We start from the raw sequence: 15,916 nt of genomic DNA, 5'->3' as shown, positions 1-15,916 counted from the left end.
ATTTTAAACATCTCCAAGTATGGCCCTTCTCAGAACTGTTTCTTCCTTCTGTGAAATGTATGAAACACCAGCATTTTCTACTTGACGTATCCCTGGCTTGCCTGTCAGTCCAGGAACCAGCCTGGCCTCTGTCACTGGTAACCAAGCACTGGCAAACACTGAAGGATTCATCCTCACAAACAGCTGTACAGGGCAGGGAAGGAGGATTCTCACTTGAGAAACAAAAGTAAAAAAACAAGCAAACACTGCACAAACAGATTTACCCCAAATCACACACCAAGTCTCAGATATCCAGGAATAGAGCTCAGATATCTGAAATCCAGTCTTGCTCTGGGACCATGAGAAAAGGAAAGGGAGGCAGCAGGGGCCTCTACCCTTTCTCTCTCCTCTAGACCTGCAACGTTCCCCTTATTAGGAGGGATGCAGGGGCAACTAAATCCTACTCCTGGTGTAGGTGCCATTGATGTATATTAATTGTGTATGTTTTGTATAAGCTATAAAAGCTTTTTGAAGTCTTGTTGAAACACAAATGTAACACAATCCTTTCTCATTAGGGATAAGGACACTTCCTTAAATGAATCTTAAATAGAGAGAAATCCCCCTTCTACAGAAGTGAAATTGGGGAGGGATTGGAAGAGATAAGAAGACGGAAGGAAAACTAACTAGATAGGGCTTACAAGACTCTTTAGGGGAAGTTTGTCTTTATCCTGGATTAAATTATTTACCTTGAAACTGCTGAATTGCAGAATGGGCTGTGTCTCAACAAGGGATGATTTCCATGAGAAAATTGATGGATAAGATTTTAAATACCTTGATTGTGAAAGAAACTGAGCAAAGTTCTTCCTCCTGCAAAGGAGAGGTGTAAAAACTCCTTACAAATAATTGTACACTGCAGGCTGAGGATTGTGCAAGTTACAGCCCCAGAGTCGCTGCAAGGGAGCAACTCCCTCTACTTGCACTTGTGGTAAGCTCCTCCTCTACAAAGCCGTGCTGCTTAGCCCAGGTGCTCCTCTGAGAATCACTCGCTACCCGTCCAGAAAGGAGAAATAGCTGCCTCCTAACCAGTGACACAACCACAAGACAAGGGGAAGGAGGCACGTAGGGACAGCCATGCATGTTACTTCTCCCCCATCCAGACGTACAGTCTCACTTATTAAAGGGATATAATTTGTACCCATCTGATGTCACGTGGATCTTCACATAGAGAATCAGAGGTAGAGAGGGTGATAATGCATTTGTTAACTGGTTGTAAGAGATAAGTTACACACAGCCATAGCTATGGCCACTGCTATCGCTGTTTTTATTTGGTATCACCTTCTAAATGAAGCTCCATTGTGCAATCAACTTGTGATCTTTTGGGAAATAACTCACACTAACGTCATGTGGATGTGGTTTCAGCATAAGAAAAACAAAGACTGTCCCTTCAAATCATACTTGACAAGGGCACACTAAACAGAGTATATAAGTCCCTTCATTTACTTGAGCAGGAATTGAATTGATCCATGAGCTAAAGGAAAAAGCCTAATTGTCAATATTATCAGGCCCATAGTTGCCTTCAAATTTCAAAGAGTGAATCTCCTAGCATGCAAGTCTAAATAATTCTGAACCTTTATATGGCACTTTATCAATACAAGCAGATCCCCACAGCACCCCTCTGGAGTCAGAGCAGAGCCAAAACTCAATTTGCTGTTGAACCCTTGGGCAGAGAAATTCATTTTTCAGGAACACCAGCATTCCAATCCATCGGCCTTGCAGAAAACAGCAGGAATGACATGCAAGGTCTTGGGTTGAGGGAACCAATGCAAAGGGCTCTGTGCTTAGCTAGGCTAAGGTACTGCAAGGGGTGAAAAGGCCAGGAGTTTTTGACAGAAACCTCGTGAATTTGGAGGAAGTCACCCAAAAGTGAAATTTGCTGCAGACCTGCTCCCTTTGTGATACTCACCAGGGGCTAAACTGACTTCAGTAGGGCCCAAATTAAGCTTTAAGAGAGTAAGCCAAGCTCTCCTTGGATCTCTTGTATTAGGGCTCTCCAACTTCTAAGTGGCTGGGGGCTGCACGCCCCCCAGGCCACCCTAGCAGCAGCCACAAGAGCGGGAGCCATGGTCCCCAGGGGCTGCATGCCCCCCCTGCACTCAACACCCAAGTGCTGCCCCCCCACTGCACCCCCTACCCCCTGCTGCTGCATCCTGTGCCCAGGCACCTCCCCACTGTACCATGCTCCCAGGCACCCATTATGCTGCATCGCATGACCCCCGTTATTGCTCCCTATGCACCCCCTGCTACACCACGTCCCGACTGCTGTTCCCTGTACCCCACTGCTGCACTACAGGCTCTCCGTGCCTCCGCTACACTGTGTGCCCCCCACTACAAGATGTGTCCCTTTGTTGCTGCTTCCCATGCCCTCACACTGCACCTGTACTCTCTGCACCTCCCCACTGCAACAGGTGCCCCCCCATGCTTCCTGCAATGCTTCTGCACTACGTGCCCTCCCTGCTGCTGCTCCCTGTGCCTCCCTGCTGCACAGTGCCCCCAATTCCCTCTTAGCTTCCCTACTGCAAGCTCTGCCACTGCATCATGCCACTCAGGCACCCTAGGCTGCAGGCTCCCCACCACTGAAGGCTGTGCTGTGCAGCACCACCCTGCTCTGGTAGGGAGGGAGGGTGTATGGGCAGGGAGTTGGAGCTTCCAGCTGGTGCTGCAGCCAGAGCAATGGACCAGGTTGGAGCTCAGGGACCACAACTGAACACTTGCAGGCCACATGCAGCCCACAGCCACCAGCTGGACAGCCCTGCCCTACGTTATAATCAGCCAAACGGGAAGTTTCTACTTGAGAGTTTGCCCTACAGTATGTGTCAAATCCTGTCCCACCCTGAAACAGTGGTCCAGAGGAGGGCCACCAAGATGGAGCATCTATGACAAACAAACCCTAAATTACCCATAAAAATTAAAGCACTTGAACCTGATGATCAAGAATGCTCCAACCTCAGTTCTCCAGAGCACCAAGAAATTCTCAGCCAGAAAGAAGTAAAAATAAACTTGCAATCTCTGACATGTATTGCCAGAAATCCAAAGTAAAAAATCCAAACCCTTTACAAACTCTCAGATTTTCTTTATGCATTGCAAAGAATCAAGATGGCTCCAGCGTTTTTCTCCCTATACCCTTTTCCAATCATTTTTAGAATTTAGCTTTTCTTAAGGCTTAATAAGAAAATCCATATTCCAGTAAAGGGGAGGAGGTGAGTCATTCCTTCTCTCTTGGGTCTCTCAAGCTTTTCCCCTATATTTTGCTTCGTACCACAGAAGTAGAAATTTCAGTGCTTTTAGGTGAAATCACTTTCTGACAGTTTGAGACTTGATAGCTTTCACTTCTGATTTAAGCCCAGAAAAGTATTTGCTCGGGGACCGTTACTTTTTATACAGCTGGACTGAGCTTTTCCAGAGATGAATAAAAGAGGAAATTTCCCACTTTAACGATGGCAAACGCTTAACTATATAGTAACCTTTTCTTGTCTGACCAGTTAGCCCAAACCTGGGGTCCTGCTGGTTGTTTCTGTTATGAAATACTGATGATGGGGCTGTCTTTGATACAATCTTGCATATTTGCCAAGGAAATATAAAGTCCTCTTTCCCTTAACATACGTGGAACCAAAACAGCAAGGATGAGTTTCCTAGGACCCCATCCAGGGGCCATTCTAGGCAGCATTTACCCAAAATTTCTTTCATAGTTTTTAATTATCAGAGTCCAGTGCTTCAGCAGCTGCCTTACTGCCCTTTCTCTCTTGTTTCCTTGGGTTTTTTTCACCAGCACACAGATGTACAGGAAACCATTCAGCTGTCACATGCCTTGCATGGGTCATTTTGGTCAGTGATACTTGCTCATGTTTTGGGTGATGGCTGCTATGGTTTCAATAGCCTTAACTGCTCCTATTTATCCCACGTGAAGGCAGTTGTTAGACTCACCAGCTTTAACAATATTTAACCCAACCCATATAAAAATATGCCTCCGGGCCTTTGTGTCAGATCCCAAGCACCAATATGACCTGTCCACACTACTCCATTGGTTCAAAGGGACTGTTAAGCTGATTGCCCCAGTCACCTGAGGATGGGTCAACTTGGACAGCTTACCAACGCAACCCAAACTATTCAAAATGTAAGAATCTGTATACATAGGCTAAATTTTCTGATGGCACCTAAGGGATTCTGATGGTTGAATATCCAAATCCTATAGGCATCCTTGAAAATCTGACCCCATATTTACTTGATGCTCTTCCAACTAATGCTAATGATTTCTTTGCATCTTTTCCTTGGACAACAACACTACCCCACAGCATTCTTATTGTCCTCAAAAACATTTCATTTTTTTCCATTTTCCAGTTTTGATATCCAGCCACTTTCAGTTTTTCTTGTTCTATGTATAGCAACACATATTACTAGATGCTGACCATTAATGTTCTTTTTTGTGTCTAATTCTGATTTCTTTACAACTGTAGAGCTGATTTGAATGAAGCTACTCCTCATTTGTACCAGCATAAGTGAGACTAGAATGTGTGAATATCTAAAGCCCACATGATACATAGTTAATTAAAAAGCAAGTCTTATGTTTAAGTATCTACATTAATACCTAAGGGAGGTTATTCTTACCAGGGCTAAGCTGCAGAGAAGCTTCTTTTGTAACTTTTTCATAAATAATCCAAATACAGGCATACCTTGTTTTATTGCGCTTCACTTTATTGCGCTTCGCAGACATTGCGTTTTTTACAAATTGAAGGTTTGTGGCAGCCCTGCGTTGAGCAAGTCTATCGGCGTCATTTTTCCATCGGCGCCATTTTTCCAACAGCATTTGCTCACTTCGTGTCTCTGAGTCACATTTTGGTAATTCTCGCAATATTTCAAACTTTTTCATTATTATTATATTTGTTATGGTGATCTTTGATGTTACTATTGTAATTGTTTTGAGGCACCACGAACCGCGCCCATAAATGACGGCAAACTTAATCGATAAATGTTGTGTGTGTTCTGACTGCTCCACCGACCGGCCATTCCCCCGTCTCTCTCCCTCTCCTTGGGCCTCCCTATTCCCTGAGACACAACAATATTGAAATTAGGCCAATTAATAACCTTACAATGGCCTCTAAGTGTTCAAGTGAAAGGAAGAGTCGCACGTCTCTCACTTTAAATCAAAAGCTAAAAATGATTAAGCTTAGTGAGGAAGGCATGTCGAAAGCCGAGATAGGCCGAAAACTAGGCCGCTTGCGCCAAACAGTTAGCTAAGTTGTGAATGCAAAGGAAAAGTTCTTGAAGGAAATTAAAAGTGCTACTCCAGAGAACACACAAATGATAAGAAAGCGAAACAGCCTTATTGGTGATATGGAGAAAGTTTTAGTGGTCTGGATAGAAGATCAAACCAGCCACAACGTTCCCTTAAGCCAAAGCCTAATCCAGAGCAAGGCCCTAACTCTCTTCAATTCTATGAAGGCTGAGAGAGGTGAGGAAGCTGCGGAAGAAAAGTTTGAAGCTAGCAGAGGTTGGTTCATGAGGTTTAAGGAAAGAAGCCGTCTCCATAACATAAAAGTGCAAGGTGAAGCAGCAAGTGCTGATGTAGAAGCTGCAGCAAGTTATCCAGAAGATCTAGCTAAGATAACTGATGAAGGTGGCTACACTAAACAACAGATTTTCAAGAAGAGTCAATCGATGCGGCAAACTTCATTGTTGTCTTATTTTAAGAAATTGCCACAGCCACCCCAACCTTCAGCAACCTGATCAGTCAGCAGCCACCAACATCAAGGCAAGACCCTCCACCAGCAAAAAGATTACAACTCGCTGAAGGCTCAGATGATGGTTAGCATTTTTTAGCAATAAAGTATTTTTTAATTAAGGTATGTACATTGTTTTTTTAGACATAATGCTATTGCACACTTAATAGACTACAGTATAGTGTAAACATAACTTTTATATGCACTGGGAAACCAAAAAATTCATGTGACTCACTTTATTGCGATATTCGCTTTATTGTGGTGGTCTGGAACTGAACCCGCAATATCTCCGAGGTATGCCTGTTTATTTGAAACTTGGTAACAGGTCATCTCACAGATCAATGTACTGAAATTCGGTAGGGTTACTTAATCCTTATGAAAACCTGATGCAGAGAGAAATAACAACATGTGGATTAAAACTGCTAGACATAAACTAGGTCTTGCAACTTGCTCGATGCTCGGGAAAGAAGAATGAAAAGCAGTAGAATATAACCAGGGAAATCAGGGCTTGGGCCAAAAGTTTTGGTAAAAAGATGAATCATTCACTCCTGATTAAGTATTTTATAATATCTTTTATCAAAACTCAGAATAAGCTTTGTAAAATAGATATTTAATCCTTTCATATGCCTGTATAAGCATTCAATATTGTAAAGATAATGTCATATATGGCAGCTTTATTACTCCTAGTATGGCTATAAATCACTTTTCAGATTCAGAAGCTATTGATAATTCCTTCAAATAATGCCTCCAAATAATATCTGAACAGTGAAACAGTTATATGAGAATGGCTTTCAGTCCCAGACCTTGTCTGTAAGTGACCATTCAATCCTGTATATTATCTATAAATGCAAGGCATCCAGTATGGGATTTCTACTATTCAGTAAGGTCCAGATTTCAGCCCTGGCATCCAAAGTTTCTGTTTTTCACTGACAGGTGCAGCTGGAGTTAGCACCATCAAAGTATCCCCCAGGTTGCTAACCACTGTGGGTTGAAATTTTCTCCAGGTCTGGTCAGTCCTTGATCTTTCTGCTGAAGCAACAACAGTTAGTACTGTAGTTCATAGATTCACAAAGGTATAGGGCTGGAAGAGACCTCGTGAGATCATTGGATCCGGCCCCCCTGCTCTGGGCAGGAAAGACTGCTGCGGTCAAATATCCCAGCAAGGTGTACAGTTAGTCTCCTTTTGAAGATCTCCAGGGTAGGCACCTGCACCACCCCCACTAGGAGTCTATTCCAAAGTCTGGTCACACCAACCTTGAAGAATTTTTTCCTTATATCCAATCTGAAACCTTCTTCTAGGAGTTTATGATGGTTGCTCCTGGTTTTCCCCTGGGGCATTTGGGTGAATAGCTGTTCACCTAGCTCCTGATATTCTTCCCCGATATAGTTATAAGCTGTCACCAAATCCCCCTGAAGTCTTCTTTTCTAGGCTGAACAGTCCCATATCTGTCAGCCTTTCCTCATATGGCTTGTTCTTCAGGCCTCTAATCATACAAGTGGCTCTTCTCTGGACTCTCTCAAGCCTCTCCATATCCTTCCTGAAGTGTGGTGCCTAGAACTGAATGCAGTACTCCAGCTGCAGCCTCACCTATACCAAGCATAGCAGGAGAATAACTTCCTTAGTTTTGCTTGTGATGCATCAGTTGATGCATGCCAGTGTATTGTTTGCTGTGCTAACTGTAGCATCACACTGGTGACTCATATTCATTTTATGGTGAATTATGACCGTTAGGTCCCTTTCGGATGTGGTTCACTATAGCTAGTGTAGCACCACTGAGCCTGGTTGACTAGCATTTTTCCATTAAAATGTGAAAGTGTGACCAGATGCTCTTTTCACTGGAGAGTATAGAATATGTGGTTATAGTATATGGAAACAACTGTCAGATCACCTTTTGGACCAGATTTAAACCACTTTGAGCTCAAGAGGCAAGACATAAAAGGGTCCTCAACCAATGCCTCATAAGAAATGTAAAGTTCCAAAAACTTACTGATGAGATGGGTTGAGATTCTCACCTCACTCCAGTCTCTTTATGCTGCATAAAAGATCCTGTTCAGGCATTTTTTTTCAGTGATCTGCCACTGCCTGAGTTGGGCACTGCCTGCTAACATCTAACTCCAATAACCACTGCCAATTCTGTCTGTAAGGGATATGGTTGAGAATTAGCTTAGAAGGTAAGCATTTGCTTGGTACGTGAGAGTGATGGCATGGATGGCTGTCTTCTCCAGATTCCTTTATCCCTTTACAGCAATAGTTTTCAATTTTGTTTTCATCTGCGGACCCCCAAAAAATGTCAAATGCAGGTGCAGACCCTTTTGACTTGTAAGCGTGGGTATTCACATACTTTGATTTGTCATAGTTGCCATTCACGGACCCCTTAGACATAGTCTGTGGAGCCCCGGTAGAAAACCACTGCTCTGCTGGAACATGCTTGGATACCACGCTATAGCGTGGGGGTGTACAGGCGAGCAGACCTTCCTGGGCATTTCTCAGCATGCCGCGCAGACCCCTGCCTGCTGCAATTCTGGCTCACCATGTGATTTATGTGGAGGGGTTTTGGCTGTAACTGTGTTGGCCTAAGGATATAGGCAGGCAAGCTTCTTTAGATCTTTTATTAAACCAACTGTGTAGTTGGAAAAAAGTTTTTAGCAAGCCTTGGGGTTCAATCACCCTTGTCCAGACATAGGGAGTCTCATGTGGTATCTTTTATTAGACCAACTGAGTAGTTGGAAAAAGTTCTTACAACCTTTTGGGCTGTCACCCTTCTTCAGGCACAGGGAGTCTGCTGGTCTGAGCTCTCCAAGGAATGAGAGAAGCTAAAAGTGTGACAGGAGGTCAGGGAGACTGTAAAGAAGTGGAAATTAGGAAAACAAAGGGAAGGGAAGGGAGGAAAGGAAGGGGAAATAATGCCAAAGGTAAGCCAGGGAGACTCTACTGTCATTAAGTTCTTCAAGGCAAAAGGAAACGGCTGGAAACGAGGAAGACGAAGGGGAGGGGAGGGGAGGCAGGGCGACACGAGCAGTGTAGATGGTAAGGGCAGGCACTGCGGTGTCTGGAGGCAGCCCCCGCGCCCGGCTCAGCACCACGGGCCGGACCAGGATGCCCGAACAGCTCCTCCCCGGCGGCCGCGCGCGGAACGCCATGAATCCGAGTCCGCCCCCTCCACTTCTGCCCAATCGCTGTGGCGCTTACATGCGTTGAGGAGCACAAGCAGCCAATGGGCGAGCGGCTGCCAGGGCATGCACTTCCTGCCGGAGCCCGGTGCCCGGCGCAGCTGTGGGCGCAGTCGCTGCCGCCGGCGCGCCCGGGCGCGGAGCAGCAGGTAACGCGGGGGGCCGGGGGGCGGGGGAGGGGCAGGGCTGCCTCTGCTGCCGGGGGGGGGCGGCCTCGCCTGCAGCCGCCCCTTGCCCCCGGGCATCGCCCTGCGCTTGCTCCGCCTGCCTCCTTCCCCCCTGGGGCGGCCGCTGCTCCGCACATTCGCAGGGGCGGCTGTTCAGTCCTGAGCAGGGATCCTGGTTTTCTCTGGTTTAAAAAAAATCCCTTTTTCGGGTTAAAAAAAAAGTAAATTCACATTTTTCCACAATTAAAATGAAACATTACTATACATAGATCTATAGATTAGTAGTGTTTCATTTTAATCACGGGAAAATGTGGTTTTGAAGTTACTTTTTTTTTACCGAAAAGGGGGGATTTTTTTTTAATTGGAGGAAACCAGGGTCCCTGGTCATGAGCATGCCCGGCCTTCCCTTGTCTGTCCCAGGGGCGAGGCGATGCTTTCCTTGTCGCCGCCCAGGAGAGCCAGGCACTGAGCCTAGCGCCGCGCTCAGCTCCCTTTCGCTTTCCAGAGGGAAGGAGCCTTGAAGAGGGGCCATCTGGAGCGTCTGCTGACATCTGCAAGGCGAAGGCAGTGCAGTGCTACTGAGCTGTTGTCCTTCCTACTAGACAAATCCTGTCTGCATCATCAGTGGCAAAAGGAAAGATCTCTGTGCTGTTTGTGCTGGAGTTTCCAGCATTTGGGATTCGGGGGACCCGAGTTAGTGAGGCTGAATAACCAGTGCAGTAGGGAGGCCTTGTTTCCACCCAGGAAGCAGCTCCCCTTCCATAACAGGCAAATGAATGCTCTTATGTTATGTAAAAAGCAATCGGGGCCCATGGACAGAGGTGATATCTTTTATTAGACCAACAAGATTTTTGCAAAAAAAAACATTCTTTAACATTTGCAGAACATTTTTTTTGCAAAAATCTTGTTGGTCTAATAAAAGATATCACCTCTGTCCATGAGCCCTGATTGCTTTTTCCTCTAGGCCATTCCGGCTACACCTGCATATACCACGTTATGTACAGTTTGCAGAGTGCTTTCAGATCCATTTGAATGAAAGGCCCTTAAGCAAGACCATTATGCTAAAGCCCTTTTCTGTTAGTACTATAAAAGCTGGCCAAGTATGTTTATCTGGAAGGAATGAAAGATTTATGAGTTTACCCTGAAACTGAAGAATTACCATAGGGGCACAACACGGGGACAGTCTCATCATGTGTCCTGCCTCCAGAAACTGCCAGTACCCGAAGAGAGAAACAGCCCTCTATGAAGAACCCAATGATTTTTTCAGTCTTGTAGAAAGGGCGGTCAGTATTTTCTTGACTGTTCTAGCAATCATGTTATACCATGTAGCAGGAAATTGTACATATCTTAATGTAAGTATCTGTGCACATTTATGGTTAAAATTATCCAGTTGTCCTAACGGGTGGGAGGGGATTTGGACAACATTGATATTTTTTTGTTCTTCAGAGTTACTGAAATGAATGTGTGCTGCAGGTGCTGGGCGCCATTGAAAATCTGGCAGTATTCCTCTTTCTGCCGCAGTGAATGACATAGGCTGTGCAAATGCCCAGTCCCATTTTCAAGTGGCTTCAGGTCCTATATGCGTAAATTACTTTTAACACTTGTCTATTGTTCATTTGGATTTACACTTGTTGCCTTTCTGTTTTTCATTGCTTTATATAGAAAGAGTAAAGAAGTATAGATCATTTTCCCTTTTCCTGACTATCTGTTTAGATCTCAGTCTGGTCCTACCGAACTCTTCTTCCAACTATAAGTAACATGATGATCTTCTGTATTCCCATTGCAAAGCTAAACTCTTTCATTGCCACATTCTGAATCTTTTCAATCTCTGTTCTATCTTTCTTGATCGTATTCTTGCAAAGAGAGGCCCATATGTGGATTAATGTCTGTACTATATGAAGAGGTTTGTTTGTCCTCTTTGCATCCCATTTCTCTAATGGATGCTGTGCTCTTGGCAGATATCTTCATTGAGTCAGCCAGATCCTGAGTTGGCAAGCCAGTCAGTTGACCAGTTGAATAATGTTAGTTGATTGCCTATTATTTGACTGGGCAAGTATTCCACAAAGCCAAGAAAGCCCTTGGGTAGGTAGTGGTCTACGTTTCTTATTGCATCATGTTGTCATCTATTAGCAAGGACAAGAATGACAGTTCCTTGCCCCCCGGTTCTGCAGAAGTCAACACACACACACACACACACACACACACACACATGTGCGCGCGCGCGCGCACACACACGCACACACTTCATTTGGGTACCTCCTGTGGCCTGCTCCTCTCTCCTAAGCTCTTCCAGCCTCCTTTCCTTTTCCCACTTTAAGTCATCTGGGGCTGCAATAGCTATGCTGTACTGAGGGAGGAGCCAAAACTAGCTAGCAGCAGGGCTTCTGGGATAAAAGCCAAAGAGAAGAAAAGTTCAGTTTTTAATACCATCCACAGTTATACTTATCTAAAACTGTCACTTGTAATAAATTATTATGGCTTTTAGAATTTAATTTAATTGATTCATAACAGCTAAATTTTTTTGTAATAAGCATAGGTGTCTAACCTCTTGAAGATTAAAGTCTCTCTTTATTCTTCTAATAAATACTTGACCAGTATTTAATCAGTCAGTTGACCAAGTATATTTGACCAGTCAAATACTTAACCATAATCCAGGTTTATTCCTAGGTTCCAAAGTCATGGAATCCTACCAACACACTTGAGAAATAGTGATTATTTTTGTTGTTGTGTTTACGCTCGCTTGGGTTAAATGCTTGCTATTTTCTTTTGTTAGGAAAGGTGGTTTGTACTACAGTGTTTTTAAAACTAATTTTGAAAAGCTCCTTTCTTTGGGTCCCATTCTTCCAGTGGTTCATGCATTATCACTTTCCACTTGCAATAAGTACTTACATTTACAGCAACACTGTCCATGGTACCTGTTATTCAAAGCTAGTATGTTCCTTACAAATAATAATTTCAGCTTGCACAAGCTTTTGTGAGATACAAATATAATTCTGTCTGTAACACGATTAGCACTCTAGGGGTGGCTGTGAAGCCCCTGAAGGCCATGCAACTCCTGTCCTGCTCTGGCTCTAGGGTCTCTGCCCTTCACTCCCGCCTGCCATGCCTTGCTGTTCTTAGTTAATTTTGGAAAGGGAAGCTGCCAAAAGGCCCTAGAGAAAGCCCTGCCCTGTTTTCTTGCCAGTGGATCCCTCTCAGACCCTAGCAGACCCAATCCAGTTTTCTCACTCGGTGGGCCCTCCTGGCCCATGCATGCCCCAGGGCACCTCCTGCCTTGCAGGCTGTTCATGGCCTCTGGCCACCCCTACAGTCCTGCCTGTGCCTCACAGATATTACCGATTAGTCACTTCCCCTGTATTGGGGCCTCAGCCTTCCCAACCTCTGCTCCTTTTTCTCACTGGACCTTCTAGCCCCTGCCCACTGTGTTGTGTCTGACTTCTGAGCTTCAGCTCATCTTGCCTACTTCGTAGTTTGGGGCTCAGTCCTGGTCTCACTATCTGGGGCTTTGGGCCACTTGGCCTGCTCTTGCCTCCCTAGGCTGTGAGTCCCTGGCCCTGGTCTCACCCCTCCAGGACTTTGGGCCCCTGGACCTACATCTTGCCCCTCTCAGGCTCCTCGCCCACTTGGGCTGTGGGCATCGGACCCTGGCTCTTGCATCTAATTGCCTGCTCTCTTGCAGCCACCTTTCTGTGGGCAGTGTTCCCTTGAATGATTGCAACTGTTCCCCTTTCACTTAGTGTGCAGCTCTCCACCTAGGTAGCAGTGCTTCCTTGCTGTGTTCTCCTTTGCAGTTCACCTCTGTTCAGCTGCCTGGATTGTACCTGCTACAACTTCTTCCCTTGAAGTAACAGGAACCCTAGGCTGCCGATTGCAATTCCCATTTTACCGAGGGGGAAACTGAGGTGTGGAGGAGAAATGATTTGCCTATGTGCAGACAGAAGTCTATTAAGACATCTCCTAAATTTCCCTTTTGCATTTTTAAGTGTAAAATTATTCTTCTCTTAAATCTGTAGTATTTTTTGGCCCTCATTGCTGTAGTCTTTCTGAATGCCTTCAGCTCATGATCTGTTGGGATGAGCAGGCTACAACCAAAGGGGAAGGTCTGGAGCTCAAATTAAGATCCCCCAAGAAGATGGGGTAGATGTTGTCTTGGTTGTTGGAGTCATTCTGTGCTGCTATCTCCTTCCCTCTGGCACATTTCCTCTTCTATTGGTCTTTGTCCCACCCACTCACTCCTGCAAAGTGCTTGGCACTCTCAGCTCTTAGTGACCTCTAGGAGTTGAAGTCCCCAGCATCTCAGAGTCTAAGCCTGAGCATCATGGACTGAAATTCCAAGTGAACATGTTCTGCGCTCTCAGATGCAGGCTTACTTTTCTCTGCCCTCTCAGTTACTTTATGTTCACTGTCAGAAAGACTGGGTATTCTCTTTCACTGCTGATTACCAACAAGAAGGCAAGCAAGCTACTTTCTTTAGGACTATGTTGTGAGAGCAAAGCTGCCCTTAACAGACAAAGAAATAGTGTGTTGAATAGCTGAATGCTGGTTCTAGGCAGTGCTTCCTCATTGTTGTGCATTTGGTCCTTTTCCCTTCTTGGCCTCTGGCTACATGGGTTGCATATCACACAGTTTTAAAAAAACACCCAAATACACCCAAGTGGCTGTCCCACATAGTGAGTGATCCTGAACACGCCTCTGTTACTGTTTCACTGGTAGGAAGTGCACAGCATACCAAAAAAAAGGACTTGGTGCTGATAAAATGCACTAATCTAATTGAATTCTGTGAGTATAGGCATAAACCTGTATAGGACAACAGGTCACACCCAGAGGGATTTGCCCAGAGTCACAAGACTATCATGGACTGAAAATATGTCTCACAGTCAGCTTCCCCATTGAGCTTTCTCCTTCTGAGCTGACCTGGTCATCTAGGCCATTAAGCAAGAGGAAGCTGATGAGGTAGTCCCATGAATTTGTGGGGCCAGACATATAGTATGACTGGGGAAAATGTGTCACTCTGAAGTGTGAAGGGCTGTGTTTAGCAAGGAAGCAGTAGCAGTGCGGCTCTTGCAGGCTCCTTTATCAACGTGCCAAGGCCCTTTGACTTCCCCCCTCAGCCGGACACTCTGGCTGCTATTTGTATCAAAGAATGGATCCCTCTTCACTGACAATAAAGTTCTCCACTGAGATTTTCAAAGGAGCCAAAGGTAGTAAGGTACCAGCAGTCACAAAGCCAATGGGATTTGGGTGCTTGACCACCATAGACTCCCTCAAAACTTTTGAAGTTGATGTACTTGGAGATAACCAAGGTTGTTCAGTTCAGAGTCCAGGTTTGAACCATCCCAGAGTTCAGGACTGTTCAGACTTTGAAGTTGGAGCTCAAGCCCTCCTTTTATAAGGGTCTTCTCTGCTAATGTCTTTCTTGTTTTTCAGCCATGGCGATGCCAAGCTCCCTCTTGTGGGCAGTTGATATCTTTGGGAGGGTGTACACTCTTGCCACAACAGGCCAGTACTGGGAACTCTGCAAAGATGGGCAACTGGAGTTCAAACGGGTCTCTGCGGTCAAACAGTGCTGTTGGGGAATAGCTTGTGATCACCAGGTCTACACCTATGTATTCTCAACTGATGTTCCTATTAGATACCAGGAGGAAACCTATGAAAATCAGGTGTGTAAGTCACAAGCCTACCTGCAAAAACTCCCATGAATTCTTCAGGCAGGGTTAGCAGTAAGATCAGAATTCAGTTGTCCATATTGATCAGTTTTCCAGTAATAAAGTTGTTTGCAATGCAGTATGGTAAATATGAGAGAATTCAAAAAAGAAGCATAAGAAGTTGCCATATTTGGTGTTCAGATTGAACGGGGCAGACAGGCAAGCTTGTGCTGGATCCCTGCCTTCTCTGTGTCCTACACACCATCCTGAGCAGTCACTGGTTGATTTATTTTTAATCCATACTTCAATCCTCTGAAGAACTGTTTTACAGCAAATAGCAGGCTATTCCTTTAATGGTTCAATTCTCAGCAGAGGATCACATTCCCAAATATCTCCCTGCTCCCCAGCAGGAAAACTTAATCTCTACATCACTTGCAAACAGGGCGCTCTTGAACACTAGCCACTGCAGACAGAATCACCTGGTCCCATTGCTGACCAAAAACTGATGCCATATCACTTCACAACAACAAAGCCTATATAGCTTTTTAGCAAATGTTATTCCTGTTGATTTCAATTCTATAGGAGGCTATTTTCCATTATATAGTTCTTAAAAAAATATAGAATGTTGTTACTTGTCACATACTATCAGCTTCTCTATAAAAGGAGCATCGACATTTTCCTTTATAATTGCATTGTAAAGAAAAACAATTTTAAAAAATGAACAAAACCAAAAACTCTCATATACATGGTAAAAATCATTTCAAAGCTAAAACTGAAAGATTATTTCCTGCATATTTCTTTTGTCTTCTGAAGGATGGATGGATAAATATAGATTATGTTTGTGTTTAAATATTGGAGGGTATTTAAATATTTTCTTGGGCTCATTTTTATATATTGTTTAATTACACACTCCTTTTTAGAATGTTCCTTTTCCCATGAAACATGTTATTGGTTAGAAAACCGTAACTTTTTATCTTCTTATCTCAACTGTGAATGTAAATGTGAAAGGAACATTTGGTTACAAAGTAGTTTAAAACCATGAAAAATAGAAATTGGAGAACAGAAAAGGAAGTTTTTTGTGAAAACAAACAAAAAGAGTCATAGCAACCAGACCATGAATAGTGGGGGAAGGGGAAAATAAATGTGTAGCGCAATTTAGCTTGGTGTCCAGCAGGTATAG

General features: G+C 44.4%; 1 protein-coding gene across 3 annotated transcripts in view; it reads left to right on the top strand.

The window, feature by feature from the left end:
- The first annotated feature begins 9,013 nt into the window (after positions 1–9,013).
- TECPR1 (tectonin beta-propeller repeat containing 1) overlaps positions 9,014–15,916 on the top strand; it is a 40,557-nt gene continuing 33,654 nt past the window's right edge. Inside the window, exons 1-2 of one of the 3 annotated variants that reach the window (XM_090024436.1) lie at positions 9,014–9,073; positions 14,519–14,751. In XM_090024436.1, coding sequence (XP_089880562.1) covers positions 14,521–14,751 — 231 coding nt within the window. In that variant the 5' untranslated portion in view covers positions 9,014–9,073; positions 14,519–14,520. Of the gene's footprint in view, positions 9,074–9,359; positions 14,752–15,916 lie in introns of those variants that run through there. The other 2 variants (XM_090024435.1, XM_090024437.1) reach the window with 2 other exon arrangements.

Source organism: Crocodylus siamensis, chromosome 12 (genome assembly GCF_052110815.1).
Source record: "Crocodylus siamensis isolate JL-2025a chromosome 12, ASM5211081v1, whole genome shotgun sequence".
NCBI classification, from domain to species: Eukaryota; Metazoa; Chordata; order Crocodylia; family Crocodylidae; genus Crocodylus; species Crocodylus siamensis.
Note: the sequence above shows the minus strand (reverse complement) of the source record. Positions and strands in the feature narration are given on the sequence as shown.